A 24663-nucleotide genomic window follows, 5' to 3' on the forward strand; every position below is an offset into this window, starting at 1 on the left:
TAGAAATGAAAATTTGTACCGCAAAAAATTACATAACTCCAAAAGTCACACAACTCCTTAATGTTTTACTAAATAATTTAATAATTAATTTTTTTTAAATATTGCTACAAGTAATATGTGTAGCTTAAAACCATAGAATTAAAGAAACTTAAAATGTCAACCTATTTTCAGTCACCAAAATCTCTTTGAATCTGCTCCACATGTGGTGTATTATTCTTCTATATTCTTCTTATTTTATTGGTATGCTTTTAATGTCTGTATTTTCTTGCCAAGTAAATTTAGCCTGTATAAGGATTTCAGGTTTCAGGGTTACCAGTGTTTTTCTTTCCTATTTCGTGACAAAGGCATGAATGTCGATAAGGTGGCTTTACAATTGTAGTGGTCATTTTGTTTCTACAGAATGATTCAGCCTGGAAGTTAGTAGCTGTACTCTCTTGAGGTTGAAGATACAAAATATAGTAAAACCATTCTTCATATTCATTGCAAGTAACCTTTGAAGTGTTTTTCAGCAAATGTGGTACACATACATTTTAGGTAGACAGTCTGGTTTGAGCGAGAATAGGGAAACATTCATACTCCCCAATTGTTAGGGAAATATTTAATTTGCTACAGACCAGAGTTGTTTAACTTAAGAGTGCACTGTACATGAATCCAAACCCAAATATACAACTAAAAATGCCTCAGAGGAGAATTAAAAACTCATGCGGTTATTTTGGTTTGGATACATTTCTTGGCTGCTGGGATCATGTTAAACAAACTGTTCTTTACTTTTGAAAAGAGGAAGTCATATGGAGCAATGTACCTTAACATGATATATTTAAAAGGCTTCCGTTTCAGCATATTATCTGTGAACTAGGAGATATTAACATCTCTTTAACACAGGTCAATTACTCATTGTTCCCTGGTCTCCCTCCAATTTTTCCCATCAACATGTCCAACTCCAACCTCAGCCGGAGAACAAACATTCACATCATTTTAGAAAACACTGTTTTTAGGCTACTGTTTCAGTCTTGTTTTTACTTTAGTTTTAGCTTGTATTTAGCAATTTTTATATTTAAAATTTTACATTATAAGCTAGTAGGTGATAAGAGCTGTAAAATTGTTCCCCATGTATTCAAAATTGACTAGACTAGGCTTATTGTAAAAAGGGATCACATACCTAATAGAAAATGTAGTAGGTTTTTTATATTCTAAAATGGTAGAATGTGAAATAGAGCAATCATGTAGGTAGTATTTCAATACCTCAAAGTTCTAGAAAAACGCACTAAAATCTCTGCTGTATTCAATCTTGCTAGTACCAGTAAGGCATTGGTAATAAAAGTTCCATATAACAGCTCAGAAATCATAATAAATCTATGAAAAAAGAGGTGAAGTGAGCAGGACTACAGTCACACAGAAGAAATACGTCACAGCTGCACGGCTTTGTATCTTACATCAAGCAAGTTATTGTCATTCTTACAGGGCAGTACTTCTCAATAATTACCCATATGAAGCTGCAAAAAGCCTTTCTGCTGCCCGTGGTAAGAAGTCGATGGCATCTCCTACCCCTTTACACTATACGGGGGTCATTTATCATGCGCCCAGGCTGCCCAGGGACTTTTCGCCTGGCCGCCCCCCCCCCCCTTTACGTCCCACTGCCGTGAAGGTAGTGGATTGGGGAAAATAATCGCAAGTGCTAGCAATCCTGGTGTGAGGAGGCAGGATGGAGTTGCTGGAGACCTTAATGTAGCAGCCCTAGTTATAGAAGCTATAACAGTGCAGGAGATGTTTATTAGCAGTACTTGGTTCAGGTCATGCCCTCTGATTTACTGCACTCTGCCACCCTGAGGCCAGAGACTCAACTTTCCTCATGCTAAATTCAGCATTGGATGCTGCTAAGGCAAAGTTGCACCTGTGCAGCGACCTGGTGGTATCCCACCGCAGCAAGTCCAACTTGCTTTGTGTTGGGCTCTGGCGAAAACCTTGTGCCACTTAGACTCCTCTCCCAGGTGTCGGGATAAGTCATAGCTCGCGGAGGTACTGTGGGTCCACTACCCCTGATCCTGCCATTAAGCTATAGTGCAGATTCTCTTCATATCAGCTGGATGACTAAGAGTTAGGCTACATTCACACTGCCGGGGAGGGGGGGGGGGAGAAAGCGTGCAGCGCGCGTGGAGAGGAGGAGGGGGTGAGCGACATCTTTTTCCCGGGTATGGAGGGGTAAGGTGCCCACGTGTGCAGCACCGTACCACACCCGTAGGGTGCTGTGCACCCATTGCCGTCTATGCCGTATATACGTCCCCCTTACGGCAGTGTGAATGTAGCCTTAGAAAACAACTAAACCGTACCCTGTGGAGACTTGCAAAACACATGCTTAGTTGTGTAAATCTATTAATCAAATTCTAGTGGATCATTTCTACATTCTGGAAGATTTATCTTAAGATCTAGAGAACCTAATTACAGAAATAACAGGGCAGTATTTCTAATATTCTATTAAATTGTAAACTATGAGATAGTACATTCATAGAAAATGTATTTACAGATTACAGTTCTTGATAGAAGAATGCTTTTTTTATTTTGCATAGTTACAATACAAAGCTCTGTCTTAAGACATGCTTCTTAGAATACTTGGCAGCAGTTGCAGCTGGGATTTTCATAAAATTACACTTCTTCAGGGGCATTTTGTAAACCATGTGGAAATAATTTTATACCAGTGATATTAATTTGGTGGAAATGATGGCTTGCAATTTTTTTGAATATTGGAGCCCTATGCAGAAAAGATGGCACCAGCCAATTGTATTATCATCATTAATGGACTTTTTTCTCGTTTTCGATTTATAACCCTCATTAAATCAATATCTATTAAAATAAGCATCAAGGAAATAGAAGAAAAGGAAAACTTTGAAACGGGCATGAAAAGTATTAAACTTTGGTTTTGGAAGGCTGGAAATCAAGCATGATAAACCAGGGACCCTTACTCATAGATCAAGGCACCGTGACTGTAATAATCTTCTTATATATGTTATCCATGGCCTCCTTCCTTCTAAATCCAACTTTTAAAATGATACTTATGACCCAGAAAGGTTCTGGGGGTATTACCAGAGCCCCTCAGCACTAGAGCACAGAAGACCAATTTGACATGCTTTGTGCAGCACTGCATAATCTGTGTGTGCTATATAAATAAAGAATTATTATTATTTACACTGAGCAGGAGCATGTTTCACCCTTCTCCCCACTCACTCCCCGCCTACCTCTGCTTGATGTAATATCACTGGAGCAGAGGATGTTTAAGCACACAGTGGAAGAGGGTAAGTACTTGAACAGTGTAAGCTCTGCCCTTCTGGATCATTAGCATAATTTTAAATGTTGATTTCAGAAGAAAGATATGATTACTACAGTCACAGTGCCTGGATCTATGAGTAATTCCCCCTGGTTTATCATGCTTGATGATAAACTTCTTTTAATATCAAGGCAGATTTTGGTTCATATTCCTTACCGTTATAATGGTTGTCACAACATTTGAGAGCCTCTCAGCGGCCTTCAGTGCTGTTATTTGGCTATGTCTAATATACCGTTATATACTATAAGTAATATAAACTGCAAAAGGGAGCCTGAAAATAATGATATATATAAAATTGTTTTAAATGAGTAAACATTTTAATAACCCTCCTTTTTGAACAATGTGTATATAAATTAACAAATAAAATCATAAACATGTCAGATATCCCAGCATCCAAAAATAACTAACTCTAGCCAATTCTAAAATTATTATCCCATATGGTAAACGCTGTGAAAGGAAAAAAAAAATCCAAATTGCCACTTGCAAAACTGTGCCGTTTTTCCAAGATTAAAAATGTAAATAAAAAATAATTAAAAGGTTGTACAGTTCAAAAAAACAAAAACACACTTTATGCAGTTCCTTACACCCAAAAGTTGCAAGTGTCAGAAAATGCAAATAAGAATTTTTTTTTTAGAAAATATAAAACATTTGATCTGCACAGTGAAAGTCATAAAAATGAAATCTTTAAAAAATTGGGAATCAGTTTTTTTTTTCCGTGAGTTCCATTGAATTTTTAAACTTTTTCAGTACACTGTATTAGAGATTAAATGGTGCGGGAGTACAGATACAAATAACTTTGCCCACAAGGTGGCAGGCATTGCATTAACACTTTCACTAACCTGTTATTTACCTACAGTTTCAGTAAGGTTGCTTAGATCCCCAACCCCAATGATGAAATGCTAATTTACTCATGAGCCTGTAGTAACTATGTACTGGCATCAGTGCTTGGGATGAGCATCTCTGAGACCTGCAGTGAGCTAAAGTAAGCAATCATTTTGTCAGACCTCCCTGCAGCGTTATCTTATGTTATGATTTAGGTTACATTTCAGTAATATTATAATGTTATGTATTTCATTAGATATAGTTTATTGATTTTTAGGGATCATTCAGAAATTCTACATTGGAAGCTCATCTAAAAGACACTGGGTGATATTTATCATACGCCGGCGCTCGTGTGCTGCATATTTGTTGGTGTGAAGGTGGCGGGTTGGGGCAAATAATAATAAGCAATAAGCTAGCATTTGCGATTATTTCAGGGCCTCAACGCCACTGACTTGGCGCAGAGGTCCGGATAAATATGCCCCATTGTCTCTATCTCGGATGTTATTTGTGTCCAAATTAGTGTATATGACAAACTGCTCGGAGAACTGTGTCTCCCAAGATGATTCCACTATTTTGCACTTTTTATGAACTCTCACAGACCTGCACAGTCAGGGCCGATTCTAGCATATTTGCTGCCTGAGGCGAATATTAAAATGCTGCCCCCCCCACTCCCCGTTCAGTAAATGCTGAAAACTTTACTACCAAGTAACATCCCTACAGGCAGCTCCCTGACACTGTGTGACTGACTACAGGTTGTCGGAGTCATTAGTGGCATCTAGTACCTTATAGATGACAATCTCTTCCATCAGGAGGACTTTATTCCGGGTTCTCCAATCCATGACGTATCACTGCTGAGGTCACAGCCGGATATCTTCAGCTCCGTGCAGCATCTCCACCCGGCGTCCCTAAAAATACCACAGTCACTTACAGTATAAAGTCTCCTGGATAACAACACTGTGCTCCTAAATAATATATACCCCTCACAACACAACTAACCACACTCTCCCCACATATAAAACATCCCTTCCTTATTATATATATTCTACTGGAATTATAGCATGCACAGCACATCAATATACAACACCCCCAATTTATTAATACAGACCCCTAACATTTGGTTTACATGATGCAAAGTAATCCTAAGTATGGTATCCTATAACTAATATATCCCACCCTGTTATTATGTTACATGTGAATTTATATAGAGTGCTACCCTGATTAATGTAAATATATAGCATCCCCTAATGAATATATATATATATATTTTATTTTTATAGGCCCCCCCCCCAGTATAAACAGTATCCGGCCCCATATAAATATATACAGCCCCCCAGAATAAACAGAGTACGGTCCCCCATATAGATATATGCAGCCCTCCCCCAGAATAAACAGAGTACGGTCCCCCATATAAATATATGCAGCCCTCCCCCAGAATAAAAAGAATACGCCCCCCCCCATATTAATATATACAGCTCCACAGAATTAACAGAATACGGCCCCCCCATATAAATATATACAGCCCCCCCAGAATAAACAGAATACGGCCCCCCATATAAATATATACAGCCCCCCCCCCAGAATAAACAGCATCTGGCCCCCAATATAAATATATACAGCCCCCCCCCAGTGTAATAAGAATTTGGCCCCTCATAAATATATACAGCCCCCCCCCCCCAGAATAAACGGAATCTGGCCCCCCATATAAATATATACAGCCCCCCCAGAATAAACAGAATCTGGCCCCCCATATAAATATATACAGCAGTCCCCCCCCCCCCAGGAAAAATTGGATCTGGCCCTTTATAAATGTACACTGGCCTCATATAAGCATATACAGAAGATATACTAGTACCACTACAAACCCCAACCCCCCCCCCCCCGCCCCCCGTTACCGGAGTAATCGCCCCCTAATATATATATGGCCACATTTAATTGATTGGACAGTAAAAATAATAAAACTTCTACTTACACCCGGGCAGGGTGGTCCCACGGCGCGCCTCTTCCGGCAGCCGCGGCTCCGCTGAGTGACACAGGCGGCGTTACGACATCATCAGCCGCCTGTGTCACTGCACTGTACGGAGCGACGCCAGCAGCCGGAAAGGCGCCGTGTCGCTCCGCACGTAAATCGCACCTGTTTCTTAAAGAGACAGGTACGATTTACGTGGAGGGCGATTCGGGCGCCGACGGGCGCCCGAATCGTCCGCATTGGAGCGGCAAAATGCCGCTTTTAAAGAGGTCCGCATTCTGCCGCCCGAGGCGAGATTTTCATCTCGCCTCATGGCAGATGCGGCCCTGTGCACAGTGCTACTACTTCTCACGTTTCTTTTATTGAACAGGATGTGTGTGCTAAGACATCTCTGGAATGTGCAGGGGAAGGGTCTATACCCAGATGTCGCATGCAAAATGGATTAACCCCTTCCCGACGCGCGCCGTACTAGTACGGCGCGCGCCGGGTCCCGGTGCATGGAGAGGGCTCGCGGGCCGAGCCCTCTCCATAGCCGGTAAGTCTTTGCTGCATATTGCTGCATATTGCTTTCACCGCGATCACCCCCGGCAATGCTGCCGGAGGCTTCAAAAAGATGGCGCCGCATGGGCGCCGCCATCTTGGCGCGGATCTTCGCTCCCCGATGACGTCACGGGGAGCGGTGATCCGTTGCCATGACAGCATCGGGCCTCACGAAGGCCCGAAGCTGTCTCGTTTTAACCTATTCATTACAATGTGCTATCAGCACATTGTAATGAATGAGGAGTAAAATCCCCATATACTGCCATATTGCAGTATGGCAGTATATGGTAGGATCGATCAGACAACCTAGGGTTAAAGTACCCTAGGGAGTCTGAAAAATAGTTAAAGTAAAAGTTAAAAAAAGTTTAAAAAAAAAAATTATATTAAAAAAACCTAAAAATTCAAATCACCCCCCTTTCCCTAGAACTGATATTAATATTAATAAACAGTAAAAATCATAAACACATTAGGTATCACCGCATCCGAAAATGTCCGATCTATCAAAATATAATAACGGTTTTTCACTGCGTTTAACCCCGTAACGGAAAATAGTGTCCAAAGTCAAAAATGACATTTTTTTGCCATTTTGGAAAATATAAAAAAAATAATAAAAAGTGATCAAAAGGTAGCACAGTCCTAACAATGATAGCAATGAAAACGCCATCAAAAGTCGCAAAAAATGACACCACCCACAGCTTCGTACACCAAAGTATGAAAAAGTTATTAGCGCCAGAAGATGACAAAATCAAAAAAAAAATTTTGTACAGGAGGTTTTAATTTTTTTAAATGTATGAAAACATTATAAAACCTGTACAAATGTGGTATCCCTGTGATCGTAGCAACCCAAAGAATAAAGTAGACCTGTCATTTGGGGCACACAGTGAAAGCTGTAAAATCCAAGCCCACAAGAAAACGTCGCAAATGTGTTTTTTCACCATTTTCACTGCATTTGGATTTTTTTTCCCGCTTCCCAGTACGTGCCATGGAACATTAAATACCGTCACTACGAAGTGCAATTTGTTACGCAGAAAATAAGCCATAACAGAGCTCTTTATGTGGAAAAATAAAAAAGTTATAGATTTTTGAAGGTGGGGTGTGAAAAATGGAAGTGAAAAAACTAAAAAAGGCCAAGTCGTTAAGGGGTTAAGATCTTTAGTACATTGATCTAGCAAGAGGCTTCACTTTATCCCTCCATGTCCTGGCTTGAGGACATCTCCCTTATAGATACCTTAGTAAATTTGGCAGCGACATTAATGATTTCAAGTTCATATGTTTGCAGGTTTTTTTTGGGGGGGGGTCTAGTTTTTTTTTGCTAATCTCAGAAGATTCACAGAGTCTGCACATTTATAACTTCTACACATCAAATCCCACAAATGGAGCCAGCTGGAATTCTTTCTTAATACCTTTTTTATTATTTCAGCACAAATAATAAAAACTGCTTAACTTTTTACTGAGTAAATAAATAGTTTTGCATGATCATACAGTTCTATAAAACATAGTTCTGTGGCAAATTGACATGTGCTTTACATATCCTGACATCTAATGGTGTCCTTGTAGTAGAGAGAAATCTTTCAATTGACTCTTCTATCAATTATCTCAAACTTCTATTTACAGTAATTCCTTGGTTTTATATTATACAATTTACTTAACATTTTAGGGTAACTTGCATAGGTACTGGTTCTGTTAAAACTTTTGTTGAGTTGCCTCCTTTTGTTTTGCTTTTTTCTGAATTCAATTTCCTGTCATATATGTATGTCTTTGGCAGGATGTAGTTCCCTCATTGTGTAATTCATGTATGTCATCATTCAATAAGCAAATTAACAACCATACTAAAGCAAAGAGGTTGGCTGTAAATCATAGAAAACCCCTGATGAACCATAATTGTTGGCCTTAGTAAAAACAAAAAAGAATCTCAATTGTAGGTCCCAAGGTTAGTCTAATATAAGACTCCTCTAATGAACAAAAATACAATTTTAATGGGGGCCAACAATGTCTGCGCTTGGATATGTGTTAACCCCTAGGCGCACCACAACGTTATACTACGTCCCAGCGGCTACATGCTAAGCGCATCGGGAAGTAGTATAACGTCCAGCTTCTGGGACCGGTTCATGAACGGCGTCGGTACCAGAAGCAGCGGCCTTCAGCTGTCTAGCACAGCTTACACCACGCTGTAACACCCGCGATCGGAGCCGACTCCAATCGCGGGTGTTAACCCCTTACACGCCGCGGTCAAGCATGATCCTGCTGTGGATCGGATCCCCCATGCCACTTGCCGAGGGGATCCGATCCTCCTCTGGGCAGCCCCGAAGTCTGCCTAATGCTCCGGGGCTGCCCGATCTCTCTGCCAGTCAGATTCCTTCCGGGTCTGACTGTAAACTGTCTGCGTATGCGCCTGCATGCTCAGACAGTTTACACTGCTCTACAATGAAAAAGTATTGTAGAGCAGTGTATTGAACTTGAACCAGCGATCAGAGCATCGCTGGTTCAAGTTCAGGTATGTATAAGTAAAAACATGTAAAAACACTAAAGTTAACACACTAGAATAAATAGAAATATAAGCCCCTAAAATGACATTTTCCCATAAAAACACTTAATAAACTATAAAAAGAACACAAGCACAGAAAAAAACGCCACATATTTGGTATTGCCGCGTCCGTTCTGCACTCTAAAATAAGACCAGTAAAAAGAACAATCCTTCTCGCAAAAAAAAAGCCCTTAACCAGATTTGTCAGCCGAAACATAAAAAAGTTATGCATGTGAAAAGATAGTGGTGCTAAAATGAACAAAATTGTCTCCAAATTAGTTTTTATTCAGTAAAATTTAATAAAATACACAAAACCCCCACATATTTGGTATTGCTACGTCCGTAACAATATGCATAATAAAACAGAATCGTTATTGGACCTGCAAAATGAACCCCATTAAAAAAAACCTCAAAATTGCTGCGAAAAAAAAGATAATTTTCAATTAATGCTCTAAACAGTGATTTAAAAAAGTTACGCACTCTAAAATAAGACCACTCAAAAGAACAATCCTTCTCACAAAAAATAAACTCCTAACCAGATTTGTAAGCCGAAAAATAAAAAAGTTATGCATATGAAAGTCAGTGATGCTAAAATTTACATTATTGCCTAATTACTTTTTATTCAGTAAAATGGGAATTTTTTTAAAAAAAAACTATATAAATAAGGTCTTTTCGTAATCGTGGAGACCCATAGAATAAAAATAATATACTATTTTTACGGTATGGTAAACAGCCAAAAAAAAATACCAAAAAAGTTCCTAAAAATTGATGATTTTCATTTCCTCCACCAACATAGAGTTAATAAAATCCCACCAATTAGCTATAGATGCCCCCAAATTATGTACCAGAAAAGTGCATCTCATGTGGCAAAAAAATAAGCCCCTATAGGTCCACAATAAAAAAACAAAAGAAATTATAGCCTGTACAATTTGACATAGCAAATCTGATCTGCATGGTGCCTCCTTCCCTTCTATGCCCGTCCGTGCACCCATACAGCAGTCACCACCACATATGGGGTATCAGTGTACTCGGGAGAAATTGGGTATCAAACTTTGTGGAGCCTTTTTTCATTTAATCCATTACAAATTGATTTTGTTTTAACCCCTTTATGACACCAAAAGGGTTAACAAACTTCTTAAAAGTGGTTTTTCATACGTTAAAGGAAACCTACCACTTGTAGTGGCAGGTTTCCGATGGCAATACCGGGCACCAGCTCAGGGTGAGCTGGTGCCGGAGCTTATTTTAGTTAGTGTTTTAAACCGCGGTATCGCGGTTTAAAACACTTTTTAAACTTTATAGCCGGCGCAGGCAGGTACGCGCTCGGCGCTTACCGTGCACGCGGCTACATAGGAAGTGAATGAGAGCCGCGTGCACGGTAAGCGCCGAGCGCGTACCTGCCTGCGCCGGCTATAACGTTTAAAAAGTGTTTTAAACCGCGATACCGTGGTTTAAAACACTAACTAAAATAAGCTCCGGCACCAGCTCACCCTGAGCTGGTGCCCGGTATTGCCATCGGAAACCTGCCACTACAAGTGGTAGGTTTCCTTTAAGGTGTGTAGTTTCTATAATTTACGAGTCTAGCTATTATTTAGGCCTCTCACAGTCAATTAAAAGTTGAGCAGATCCATGTAAATATTAGTTTTTGTGATTTTCCAAAAAATTTGAAAAATGGCAACCAAATTATGATGGTGTTCTTGAGATTGTGATACATTTTATTCGCTAACTGAAATGTAAGATTTTACAAGCAAGCTTTCGTGACGGCTATGGCCCCTTCATCAGGCCGATATAACACGCTTTCTTAAGTGACACAGATGGAACGTTATTCTGGTTGACAAGGAACTGATTTACCTGTTTGTTATAGAGGCTTTTCTGAGCGCTATCCACAATGAATTGCATTCTCCTACCCATAAGTTGTGAGTAATGTTATAAATAAGTAGTACCTTCAGTGGCTACAGCATCACACATCACATACGTATATCTTTGTTGATCTCCCATTTATTCAGATTTTTTATGGCATAAATCCAGTCAGGATAAGTGGAAGGCACAACTAACACTTTCCCAGTGCTCACTTTCCACTAGAGCTGCTTATCTGGTGCTTGGCACATCTCTCTACTAATATAACAGCTTTCTGTTCAAAGCATCTGCAACAGATTCATTTTAATTCACTGGCATATTCCTTTCTGTATAATTTGCAGCAGATGTTAATACAGGCAGATAAGATACATACACACACATACATACATATATATATATATATATATATGGGGGGCGTGGCCTGATGCCGGACTGAGGAGACGTGCGCCGCGGAGCTCCCGGGACCCGATACCCCATCTCCCTCCTAAGGCAGCCATCCCTCACCTATACTTGTCCCCTTCAGCTCCGGGGTGCCCCACAAGCTTGCCGCTGTCCTCCGGTCCCGATTTGGAGGCGGCTACGGACTCTGCGCCGCTCCTCCGTACCTCGCCGCGGCCGACCACGTGACCCGCGCGGCGGTCCGTTCTTAGCTGCCCGGTGCTGCCGCACCGACCGCCGGGGAGATTCTCCTGCCTCTGGCTGCCTGGACGCCGCTCCCACCGCCGAGGGCACTGAGGCAACGCTCCAGCCAGCCCTTCATCCTGCTGGAGGCGCCATCCTGCGGACTCCCCTGCGCTGCCTGAGGCCTAGGCGCGCAGGGTTAACCCTGACACTGCTGGACTGATCCAGGACCAGGTAGGGAAGAAATTCCCCTGCTGTTGCCCACCTCTGCCCTGGGGACCCCAAGATATACAGCCCAGCACTGAGTCCTCCATACTCTCAGTGATCCCCTGCCCGGGTTCTGTTTTATATTAACCCTTGCAGTGCCGCGGCAATACTCCACGTGGGTTTGGACTGTATCTCTGCTAACTACTGGACACTAGGCTCCTTGATTGTTTATCACTGGCCCCCCCCTGCCCAGACGCCATGGGTAACCGGAGGAGGACGGCTAAAATGCTCAAAACAGCGTCCGGGGTGTCTGCGCCTCCATCGGATGATGAATCCGTCCATGAAGATCCTCCATTCCAGTCCCTGGAACCCCTGGATGCGCAGGATTGCTCCACATCCCAAGCCGTTCTAGCACAGATTCAGTCGAACGCTGCCAAAAAGTTAGGGAGATTCTCCCGCACACAACCCGGCTCTCCTCAGGGGTCCCCAAACTCCTCTCCCTCCCTCTTTGAAGGCTCCCAGAGCCCGCCACAGCTTGTAAGCTATGAGGAGGGTGCTGATCTGCCTGACGCGGCTACGGAGTTGGATCGGAAATTTGCAGAGGTGCTGGCGGCCATTAACGGATGCCAATCCAAACTGGTTACCAAGGTGGATGAGCTGCGACAGGACTTTGTTCTTTTAAGACACGATGTCCACAAAGCTAAAGAGCGAATTACTGAAACTGAACGCAGAATATCTGAGGTGGAGGATGTCCAGAGGCCTATGCCGACACAGATCAGAGAGCTTCAGCGCCAAATGTCTGCATCCATCGACAGAGCGGACGACCTCGAAAACCGCCTGAGACGGAACAACGTCAGAGTGGTCGGCCTCCCCGAAAAAGTGGAGGGGTCTGACCCTGTATCCTTTTTTGAAAATTGGCTCAAAAATATGCTTCCTGCAGATACCTTCTCCCCGTTCTTCACAGTAGAAAGGGCCCATCGTGTGCCATCCCGCCCTGGCCCTCCAGGGGGCAATCCAAGACCCTTCCTGGCCCGGCTGCTGCACTTTAGGGACAGGGACTCTATCCTCAGGGCTGTCCGTACCAAGGGAGAAATTCTCTATGCCAACAGCAGAGTGTCCTTCTACCCTGATTTCTCTGCATCCGTCAGGAAACAGCGAGCACAATTCACCGAGGTCCGTGCCCGTCTCCGTGACAAGGGGTATAAATACTCCATGATGTACCCTTCCAAGCTCCGAATTGTGGATGGTCAGAAGACTCGATTCTTCACTTGCCCAACCGAAGCACTTCACTGGGCTGATGCAGCTCCACGGGCTCCAGCTGCAAGGCCCGCACCTCCTGAGTGACTGGACTCACATATCCTTTTATTTGATGAGCTATGACAATGCTGGACTTAGTCCTGAATAGTTATCCAGGGGTCCCAAATCACTGTTACAGTTTTCTAATATTTGCTTATACTTTACGTGCCTCACAAATGTACCCTGTGATTGATTTGTGCTTTCTTCTTGGTCATCTTGACCAGTGCGCCATTTATGGCACTCCATTCTCTCCCCACCTCCCCCCCTCCCCGCCTCCCCCTACCATTACCTCCTTGCGTCTTCCTTCTTCCCCCCCCCCCTCCCCTATTTCCTCTTGGTTCTCTCTAAATATGGCTGCCTAATAACCTCCTGATCATCTATTCATTAAGGGTTGAAGGTCCCGGGACAAATGGTGTAGGTTTGTCTTGAGTTAGGGACCACTGTTCTACTATTTGACTGTTATTGGGTCTAGGTCTACACTACTGCTGTTAGGGTGTTAGACAGGGGGTTTGTATTCTTGGGATTGTTAGTTCAGTTCTGTTATATTTGTTATGCTCACTGTTGTCTGTCTGTCTATGTCTTTGTGGTATGAAAGGATGAATGCTTGGTTGCTCACGTCTCCTTCCCCACACCCCTTTCCCTTCCGCTAATATGTCTTCACTTAAGGTAATGAGCTGGAACGTGAGGGGACTTAACTCCAAATTCAAGAGGGCCCTGATGTTAGACGTCATTAAGCGTCAGGCCCCCCATATTGTATGTATCCAAGAGACACACCTTACGGGTCAGAAGATCCTCTCCCTGAAGCGGGCCTGGGTGGCTAGAGGTTACCACTCCTCCTACTCTGTATACGCTAGGGGAGTATCCATACTCATATCCAAAGCGCTTCCCATAGAGGTCATACAGGTAGCACCGGATCACTTTGGCCGTTATGTGATCATACATTGTGCCTTGTGGGGCTTTACCTTTACTATTGCGTCTATTTATGTCCCCCCTCCCTTTGATCCAGCTGTATTGCACCTAATATCCAGTAAGCTGGCTGCTATGCCTCCAAGTCCGATACTCTGTATTGGTGACTTCAATGCAGTCCCTAACCCCTCCTTGGATCGTACAAGTGGTCTTGACACAGGCTCGGCCCGTCTGAACGAGTGGCTCACCTCTCTAGACCTCGCCGATGTCTGGCGTAGTAAACACCCTCAAGAGAGAGAATATTCATTCTATTCCTCTGTTCATAAGAGCTTCTCTCGGATTGACCTGGCCTTTGTCTCCCCTGATATGATGCAGCACGTTGACCAGGTATCCTATTGCCCGCGCAGTGCGTCAGATCACTCCGCCTTGCTCATCAGTTTCCTTATAGGCCCCCCCAGCGACTCCCGCTTATGGCGCCTGCACCCGGCTTGGCTCCTATCCCCAGCGGTCCAGAGTACTGTTAGGGCAGCGCACAGCGAGTTCTGGAATGTACACTCAACCCATCCTGATCCTCTTCTAGTCTGGGACTCGTACAAGTCCTCGGTGCGGGGGGCATTCATGTCGGGGGTAGCTGGCCATAGGAAGTCCTTAAATGCCCAGGAGGAAAGGCTGACGGCTGTACTGGTGACTGCAGAAAAGGATTATCTAGAGAAACCTACTCCGGGGAATAAAAAGACTTGGGCTCAGGCGCAGAGGAACCATCTAGCTGTAGTGAAGGAGCGCACCAGCAAACGCCTGCTAGCCAGGGAAGCGTCCATCTTTGAATTTGGAGATAAAAACGGGAAGCTGCTTGCGTATTTATCGCGGGCTGAACGCCCCTGTGCTTCCGTTCCCTCTATTATTGATGGTAACGGAGCATTGATCACAGAACCCCGGGCCATTAACATGGTATTTCATGAATACTATTCATCTCTTTACAGCTCCAGATTGTCCGCCTCTTCCGTTGAGATCTCCGGATTCCTTGACAGTCTTCCACTTTGGAGGCTCACACAGGCACAGTCATCGGAGCTTGATGCTCCGCTCTCGGCAGAGGAGGTGGAACTGGCCATCCAATCGTTGCCCCCCGGTAAGACACCTGGACTTGATGGGCTGGGAGGTGAGTGGTATAGGGATAACTGTGAGACTCTGGTCCCCCTTCTCCTCAGCCTGTACTCCGATGCGCTTGATAGCGGTTCCCTCCCTGACTCCATGCGAGAGGCCCTTATTGTAGTTCTTCCTAAGCCTGGCAAGGATCCCCTGCTTCCTGACTCATACCGCCCAATTTCCCTCCTAAATTCAGATGTTAAAATACTAGCAAAAATTCTGGCAACAAGGCTTAACAAAGTAATACTATCATTGGTTCACCCGGACCAGACAGGCTTTATGCCTGGGAGGGGAACTGACATAAATATACAAAGACTACACCTGAACATTGCAGAGGCAGAGCGGTCTCCAGACCCTGGGTTTATATTATCCTTAGACAATTGTAAGGCGTTTGATTCTGTGGAGTGGCCTTATTTGTGGACCCTTTTGCCTAGAATGGGTTTTGGCCCTCGATTTACAGCATTGGTTAAGCTACTGTATAACGATCCCAAGGCTAGGGTGCGGACTAATCTTAACATCTCACCTACTCTCCCTATGGCTAGGGGCACTAGACAGGGTTGCCCACTATCTCCCCTCCTCTTCGCACTTGCCATTGAGCCCCTTGCTGTGGCGATCCGCCACTCTGAGGGCATTAAGGGCATAACTAGAGGTACTATTATTGAAAAGGTATCTCTCTATGCTGATGATACACTTGTATACCTTGGAGACGTGGGCCCCTCTCTGGAATCCCTTCTGTCCCTGATAGAACGTTATGGGGGGTTCTCAGGCCTTCGGGTTAACTGGGACAAATCGGCCCTCTTTCCCTTATCTGATGTAGGGGTACACTCCCTCCCCGTCCCAGTCCGGGTGGTGTCCACCTTTAAATATCTGGGAGTCCAGGTGTCACGCAAGGTCCAGGCATTTACGGAGTTAAACATTACACCCCTGATAGCTGCAACGGAATCGCGCCTAAAAGCCTGGTCCACTCTCCCCTTGTCTTTGTACGGGCGTATTAATATATTTAAAATGATTTTTCTTCCAAAATTTCTATATCTTTTCCATGCCTGCCCTATACTACTTCCTAAGAGTCTGTTTAAACGCTTGGACGGCATTCTCAGGTCCTTCTACTGGCAGAGTAGCGCTCCGCGATTCAGTCTAGCGCTGCTTCAGGCTCCCAAGTCTAGGGGTGGACTGGCTGCCCCGGATCTGTACCTTTATTACCTGGCTTCCCAGCTAGTATATGCCCAGTGGTGGATAGATATAGACATGGGTAATGCAGCTACTGCACTGGCTGGTGCCCTGGTAGGTTCCTACGAGGCCCTTACAAACTTGCTGTACAGGTATAAGTCCCCATCTGATACCCCACTTCCCCTACGTACGGTAGCGGTGTGCTGGCGTAGGGCACAATCCCTGGTAGAACCGAGCTGCTCTCCCCCTCTCTCGCCTAGGACTCCATTGTGGCTCAATCCGTGGCTCTCTCACTTCCTCTCCCTCCCAGGCTGGACAATGTGGGGGGCGGCGGGGGTGAAATTTGTAGGTCAGCTCTTATCCCCGGAAGCAGAATTACTCAGCTTTAACGAGATAAGGGAGAGACATACGGTACCCAATACGGCTAGCTTCCATTACACGCAACTGCGACACGCATTCAAAGCCCAATTCGGCTCCTTCAGCCTGACAGTGAAATTCTCCAAACTAGAGACTCTGATGAGTACCCCGGACCTCCCTAAGCCACTCACTCAGTGCTATGCTCTCCTACAAGAGCAAAAGTCCAGACCGTTTGATAGAGCCTGTGAACGCTGGAGACAGGATATCCCTGACCTGTCAGATGATGACTGGAGGGAGGTCGAACTGTCCTACTTCACATCTGTAGTGAGTGCGAGGGACTTCCTGATCCAATCTAAATTCCTCCATCGAGTATATTTCACCCCTGCTAGACTATTCCATATGGGAGCAATGCCCAACGACCTTTGCTTTCGCTGTCAGGCTGAAGTCGGATCCTTCCTGCACTGTGTCTGGTCCTGCCCTAGGGTTCATGCCTTCTGGTCCGAAGTGCTGGAGTTCCTAAATGTACACTTTGATTTCCCACGCTTACTGTCTCCCTCTGTGTGTCTCCTCGGCATCATAAACGAAGTTGTCAATGGCCACTATGACAAAATTTTCTTTAGGTTTGTCTTATATTACGCCCGAAAAGTGGTGGTGATGACCTGGAAGGACCAGGAGCCCCCTCCATTAAAAAGATGGATACTACTTATTAACAGCGTCATTCCCCACTACCGGTCCCTGTATACCAACAGGAAGTGTCCCCAGAAGTTTGATCGCATCTGGTCCAGATGGTGCGCGACTCCCCATACAGCCTTATAATCACATGTGATTTATATTCCTCTCCATGATGAAGGAGACTGAGCGTGCTGGTGTGTGTGTGTGTGTGTGTGTGACTGATTGTCTATGTGTCAATAGTTATTTGTGTTGTATCAAGATGTCTGGCTGCAGTATCTGCTGTTATCTACTATGTAATATCCCTCAGGTAGTTTTGAAACGCAGTAAGAACCTGACTGTTACCATGGCTGTTGTATAATAATCCTGTATTGGGGGGAAGGAAATATGTGACAGACAATCTTGTTTTCTGGTTTTGTTTATTATGTTTGTATAAAAATTCAAAAAACTGCAAAAATAAATACTTTTAAAAAAAAAATATATATATATATATATATATATATATATATATATATAATTTGTTTTTATCCTTTAACAGATGAGACATATGTTTCAGTTTGCATCTGAGTGTACCTTTGCCAGCTAGCTTTATGAAAATTACAGGTTGCCAGTAAGCAAATAACATGTGTAAAATATTTCTTTCCTGAATGCCTGCTTTATTTTTTGAAGCACAATTATACCTCTAGATTGTTTATTTAAAGGGGTATCCCCATTCTGTAAAGTGATGGCATAATGCTAGTGAATTCTAGCAATTTATAACTGATCCAACTACTGAGCACAAACCTGAATATCATGGACTGCATAGCTAGTAAACTGTGCCATCTTCACTTTTCTTCTCAGACTGGTGACTGGGCCACCCACTGCATAGAAAACTACAAAATGTTCTCTTTCAAGTGAATGGTGTTAGACACAATTTCTTACACTGTTCAGTAGAGGGAAAACTTCCAATAAATTTGTTATGACTTTTTGCTAAACGGTTTCCAGTCAGTGTCAGAAATGTCTTATATGTCATAATTTTGGTATCATGCAATCTTGCATTATGTCCACTTCCAGTCAGTGCCCTATCCTTGTGATAAGAGCCACCTTCCTCAAGTGGGAGGTACTGGAGTGTTTATGTGTCTAGGTTTGTAATATTCAGCAAGTATGTGCTTTTTGCTGTTTAATACATGGATTCATGATCAAAGCTCTGTTTCAGGGTTCTTCTGGTGATATTTTTGGCTTATCTTCTGCCCTTCCCTGACCTCCCCTCTCCCACCCTGCCCTGATTTCTCCCCTCTCTCAGCCTGCCCTGATTTCTCCCCTCTCCCAGCCTGCCCTGACCTCCCCCTCTCCCAGCCTGTCCTGACCTCCCAGCCTTCCCTGACCTCCCCTCTTACAACTAGCAAACCAGTCATATGACGCAATGGTTCCACAATGCTAATTGTTATGGTCATTTGTATAGATATTCACAGTGAAAGTGCCATCTGTAGGCCTCATTCACCCAACCTTCTGCATTTTGCGGTCCCTTTGTTGCATCCGTTTTCTGTCTGCAAATACAGGCCGTGTTAAACTTTTATTTGCACACGAGCTGGAAAAACTGTAACGGGAAACGGCCATTGCTGTTTTTGTTATGTTCTTTCTATGGATTTTTCTGGCTCGAACCTGCATCACAGTTTGTGGATGAGAACACAACCAAAGGTTGGTTGTTAAACTTTTGTTGCCTGTGCATATCATGGACATAAAAGACTATATGGCTGTATAAATGCTGGCCTGGCAGTGCCCACTCTACTTTCTTACAAAATTCACTTTGCCTCAAAATTCCAAGTATTTGCAATGTATTTTCCACTTTGTGAAGTCATGTAAATTATAGTTGCATAAATATATTTAGATTTTTTTTAATAATGATCTTTATGTGTCTTTAAAATTTAAAAGACCGTAGAGAAAATATTATAAACTCTTAAAAACCCTTTGCAATATTAAAGTGTTAACAAATGTCTCAAGATTCTTCAAATCTCTCTAGTCCTATCAGAAAATTATCTGCACCTATCAGTCTCTGGAATTTCATCTGGGAAGAATGAAAAACATTGTAAGAAAAAAGTGTTTACGCTGACATTTCATGCTGCACTGTCGTCCTGGCGCCATTCTATTACTTACAAAACATGGACATATTACGCCGTAGACAGTTCTCTTCCTAACAAAGCCGGGCATTCAGACACAGCCAGGTATAGATCAGATGGTTCCATTCTTACTAGGATCAAAAGCATTTAGTTAGAGGCTACCTGGTGAATACACTTTCCAAGGACCATTGTGACACACTGATTTGGTATCTTGACAAATGCTTTGGAATGTAAAACCCACACATATTGGTTCATTTGTGAAACTACTGACAAACTGCAAAAATGAAACCTACTCATCTCCAGACACCTTCACATTTGAGCTGTTTATTTCGTAAGCTAAATCAGCCAGCAATTCATTGCCATAAATTATCTTGGCTTTCAGTAATGCTGTCAGTAGATGGAAAGTGTTCCTAACAATAAATTGTAATCAGTTTGGGTGTCCTGCATCAAGTGTTCTGATTCCCTGCAGCATCCTAAAATTAATGATTGAAATCAAACCGTTTTGCAAAAAGTGTACCAATGTGCTTATATTATTCTTTCTATAAGATATTGGATCTCTGACAGAAACTGACGTTTCCTTGAGTGTCAATAACTAATCAAACCACCCGCTGGATCTAGATGAAGCCAAGGCTTAAATGAGTAAATGACACGTTACACAAGAGCTTTTTTTTTAAAAATAAAAATAAAACATTAAAGTACTATATTTTTTAGACTAAATGAATGTTTGTGCCCACTGGGTCTAGAGAAGCAGAGGAGTAAATTTATAAATAATAAGTTTACCAGAAAAAAACCTCCTCTATTTTATGGAATTCACAAAGTATCTACCCATTGGGTTCAGATCAAGCAAAGGGTTATGTAAGTAAATGAAAAGTTAACCAAAATATTTTACCTAAAAATCTACTGTATTTTTTTGGATTACAAAGCTCATCTTACTGGTACATGCAACCCATGTTGCAGCAACTCTTCTGCACTTGAATAATTTATCGACTTGACTCCATGTACATTGTACAGATCACATTTATCTTCCAACCTTCTGCCGTGCTCGTGATCTGCTAGATAAAGAGCTTTAAAGAGGCACCAGGACCCTCCTTTTTCATTTCAATGGCAAATGGGTGTTTAGCCACATTTTCCTTACCTTACTGTGAGTGTGAACCTTTGGAATATCAGTCTGCTCAGTTCCATAATATATAACAAGCAGACTGGACCCCATTTTTCACATGATATATTTCCTGTGGATAAAAGTTGATTGTTAAAGGAAATCTACCACATGGGTGCTGTTCTTCTAAACCAATCACACTTGAATCTTGGTGTGTGCTCCCCGAAACAGGATCCATTTTTGCTTGCAAAAGCTTAGTTTATGAGAAAACTGTCATTTAACCCCTTCATATATAACCACTTGTTTTTTAATACATTTTCAAAAATTAAAACAATGTGAATAGGGCCTAACTTTCTCTAGGGTATGGTCTGGCGTTTCTACATGGCATTCTTTACAATGTGCCTTTGCTGAATGTTTGCTGAATCTGCTGTAGCCATACAGCCTCCGGTCTTACAAGCAGTGCATCCATGTGGTAGATTTCCTTCAATCCTTTTTAGAATGGTTTATTATTTGGCATAGAAATGTAGAGCCTTGGAAAGATATGGGGTCCAGTTAAAATTGAAACATGTAAATTTGCTATTATTGCACCTATGTCGGTGGATGTTCTTATAGATTATACTGTATGTAGAGCCAGTTTTATGCTTAGTGATTTGGTGTTGCTAGTAGTACTGTACAACAACTGCAGACTGATTTTCAGTAAAACCTCTGCATAACCTATACAGGCTTTTTATGACAGTATTGTGTTTTACCTTGAGCTGTATGGAGTCTGTAGAGCTTTCAAGATTTATAGCATAGGAAACATTCTTTCATTATATAGAGCTCATCATATCGCACATTTAAGTGCATTGTAAAGTGAAAGGATATGTAAGCAGTTGGATGCCACTTGGGTGTTGTATTTTGTGTCACTTGCCTGCAAAATGTTACTTCTTTCTTGTAACTTGCTTCCTTCTATCTCTCAGTAGACTAGGTAAAAAGGATGTATTACAGGCCCTTGTAACAAATGATTTGCTTTTTGTGACATTTGGCTATTCCTGTCATTGAGCTAATGCTTCTCCTGAAAACGGCATTAAGAGGCCCGGAAAACTCAGTCCTGTTTTGTTTTTTTTAATAGCTTTCTTTGTTCCTTGTGGTGCATGAATACCAAAGTAATTTCATGAAAACCCATAGAGAAGCATGAGCAATGGACATGGTACTTCTAGAAGTTTTGAAGGGGCTGTCCAGGTTTTAATAATATATATCGGGCCAGGGGGGCTATAAAAAAGAGGGAAAAAAACCTATGCTTACCTTCTCCAGCGCTCCTGTTGTTTACACAGGCATTCACTTCCATGCGGCTACTTTCGGTCACTGGATTCAACATTGAATCTAATGCTGTATACCACATGTGGCAGTTGGTGGATTGGGCATGCCTCCTTCTATGTACAAACAGAGGCACAACACGGACAGGCGGCAGTGCTGGACCACAGTGCTGAAGAAGGTGAGCATACTTTTTTTCTTTTTTTGTTTTTATGGCTCCTGGCTGGAGAAACCCGGACAACCCCATTAACAAGTTGTTAAAAAACGGTCTAGTTTGCTAATTTTTGCTGCAGCAGTTTTCAAATTGTCCATGTGCTTGTGCAGGAATTGATCACACAGGATTTTTAAGATTTACTAAACTATATACTTTACTAGTACTATATACTTTGACATTTATGTACAATAACTTCTATTAGTGTTATATATATTTTTGTTTTTTTCAACATAATTACCATGACAAAATGCTATGACAGTTTTACAATTCAATGAAATATGAACATTCTTTATGTACAATGTGGAATTAAAGGGGCATGCCCACGAAGACAAGATTCTTAAATGTACTCAGGATAACAACAACAATTCACTGTTATTAACAAAAATACAGAATTTTACAGATATAATTCCAACCTGTACACTATTTCAGTTGCCCCTGGTTTCCGACCCCCTATCTGCTGACTTTAGGATTGGCAGCCATCTTGCCTTTCTGTCTGACTCTGTGGAGCTGAGCTGCTCTCCGCCTCTAGCCCCTTTACCCCTGCATTCCAGAACAAGCTGACACTGACTGACTTCCTGCCGGAAGTGAGCTACAGGCAGATAAGTTCTTTATCTGGGTGAGGGGAAGGCAGGCACACAGTGTGTCTGTATCTGAGATGTAACAGAGCTGGAGAGTGTCATTTTGTGTAATAGGCATATCATGGATCTCATCATCTCTAATCTCTCATCTGTCTCATCTCTCTTTCTATGTGTCAGATACTAGTACAATGTTCAGAAGGTAAATGAAAGTGTATATAAACCTGTACCCTGATAATCTAGCCACATTTTTAGCTCACAGAACTAAACGGATCATGAAGTGTCTGCTTCCACACTCTGGAATCTTACATTGACCATCACAGAGTATTACGAGCTATAAAACTGAGTAAAATTGTAAAGTAAAGGGTTAAAAATTATCTTTATTGTGTTCAATAACTAGGGGATTGAAATTAGAGAATTTTCTTTTATGGGAAAACCCCTTTAAGGACATATTGGTAGCCATTCATTAAAAACTAGCATGGGTTTTATACTCTTATCCTAGCTTGCACTATAGGAGCAATAATCTCAAGTGGGTGAGGTAGATAAACTCACCGTTCACAAGGGTCAGTATGATGTGCCAAACGTAATTTTTTGGTCTCAGATTCCTTATGAACCTGTGTGTAAATCTGGAGTATGTTTTTTACGTTGTGACTTTCTGCCATTTGAACTTTCTATTTCTCTCATAGGTTTTAGGTATAGCAGATGCTGCTGAAGAACTGCAGAACAACCTTTTCCGGGCATTCATAAAGCTGAAGGCTGCAACCCAACTGATAATTCTTCTCATTGGACTATGGCAGAAACTTAGTAAAGATCAAATCACCTTTTTAGAATCTACCCTTTTACCACTGCAACAGGATGGTCAAGAATTGGTAAGATGATTACTCTTATAGTATCTATTCAATAGGTTTTATATAGTCTAAAACCATATTTTTGGCCATTATTTTACATGGCCACAATATTCTCAATCTAACAAAGGTTTTTGTTGTGGTTTGTATATTGATGAAATATTTGCATATTTTGTGCCCTTGATAACAATTGACCAGCTGTCTCAGTTAGTCTGTAGGTTGGAGATGGTTCTGGACCATCTCTTATATATTGCCCTTGAACCGACTCTTCCTTTTGACCCATAACTAAATATTCACAACTGGCATCCAAGTGAAGGGAATTCACATCAGACTGACTGTGAATTAAACCATAAAAATAATGCAAATGTATTTTACACCACAATATAAAGTCCATTGTAGATCCCTTTCTCATGACATTTATATTTTTATATTTCATTTTATACATATACACTACCAATCAAAAGTATGGGGTCACCCAGACAATTTTGTATTTTCTATGAAAACTCTACTTTTATTTTTCAAATGAGTTGCAAAAGTAATGGAAAATATAATCCAGACATTGACAAGGTTTGAAATATTTTTGTTTCATTTGAAATAATAATATTCTCCTTCAAACTTTGCTTTCTTCAAATAATGTTCCTTTTGCTATGATTACAGCATTTCAGACTTTCGGCATTCTAGCTATTAATTTGCTGAGGTAATTTGCAGAATTTTCATCCTATCCTTTTAGAAGCCCCTCCCACAAGTTGGATTGGCGTGATGGCCACATTTCGCGTACCATACAGTCAAGCTGCTGCCACAACAGCTCAATGGGGGTTGAGATCTGGTGACTGGGCTGGCCATTCCATTACAAATGGATTACCAACTGCCTGCTACTTCCCTAAATAGTCCATGCATACTTTGGAGATGTGCTTTGGGTCATTGTCCTGTTTTAGGATAAAATTAGCTCCAATCAAGCATTGTCCATGGGATCTGGCATGGCGTTACAAAATAGAATGATAGCCTTCCGTATTGGAAATCCATTCGACCTTGTACAAATCTCCCACTTTCCCAGCACCAAAGCAATCCCAGAACATCACATTACCTCCACCATGCTTGACAGATGACGTCAGGCATCTTTTCAGTTGTTATGCGTCTCTAACTTAGATTTGTC

General features: G+C 42.3%; 1 protein-coding gene across 5 annotated transcripts in view; it reads left to right on the top strand.

The window, feature by feature from the left end:
* The window catches only part of BBS9 (Bardet-Biedl syndrome 9), a 271289-nt gene that overhangs the window by 208206 nt on the left and 38420 nt on the right, over positions 1-24663 (top strand). For all 5 annotated transcript variants that reach the window (XM_072153261.1, XM_072153264.1, XM_072153263.1 and 2 more), the window contains one exon: positions 23352-23534. In XM_072153261.1, coding sequence (XP_072009362.1) covers positions 23352-23534 — 183 coding nt within the window. The remainder of the gene's footprint in view (positions 1-23351; positions 23535-24663) is intronic.

This window comes from Engystomops pustulosus, chromosome 5 (assembly GCF_040894005.1).
Source record: "Engystomops pustulosus chromosome 5, aEngPut4.maternal, whole genome shotgun sequence".
NCBI classification, from domain to species: domain Eukaryota; kingdom Metazoa; phylum Chordata; class Amphibia; order Anura; family Leptodactylidae; genus Engystomops; species Engystomops pustulosus.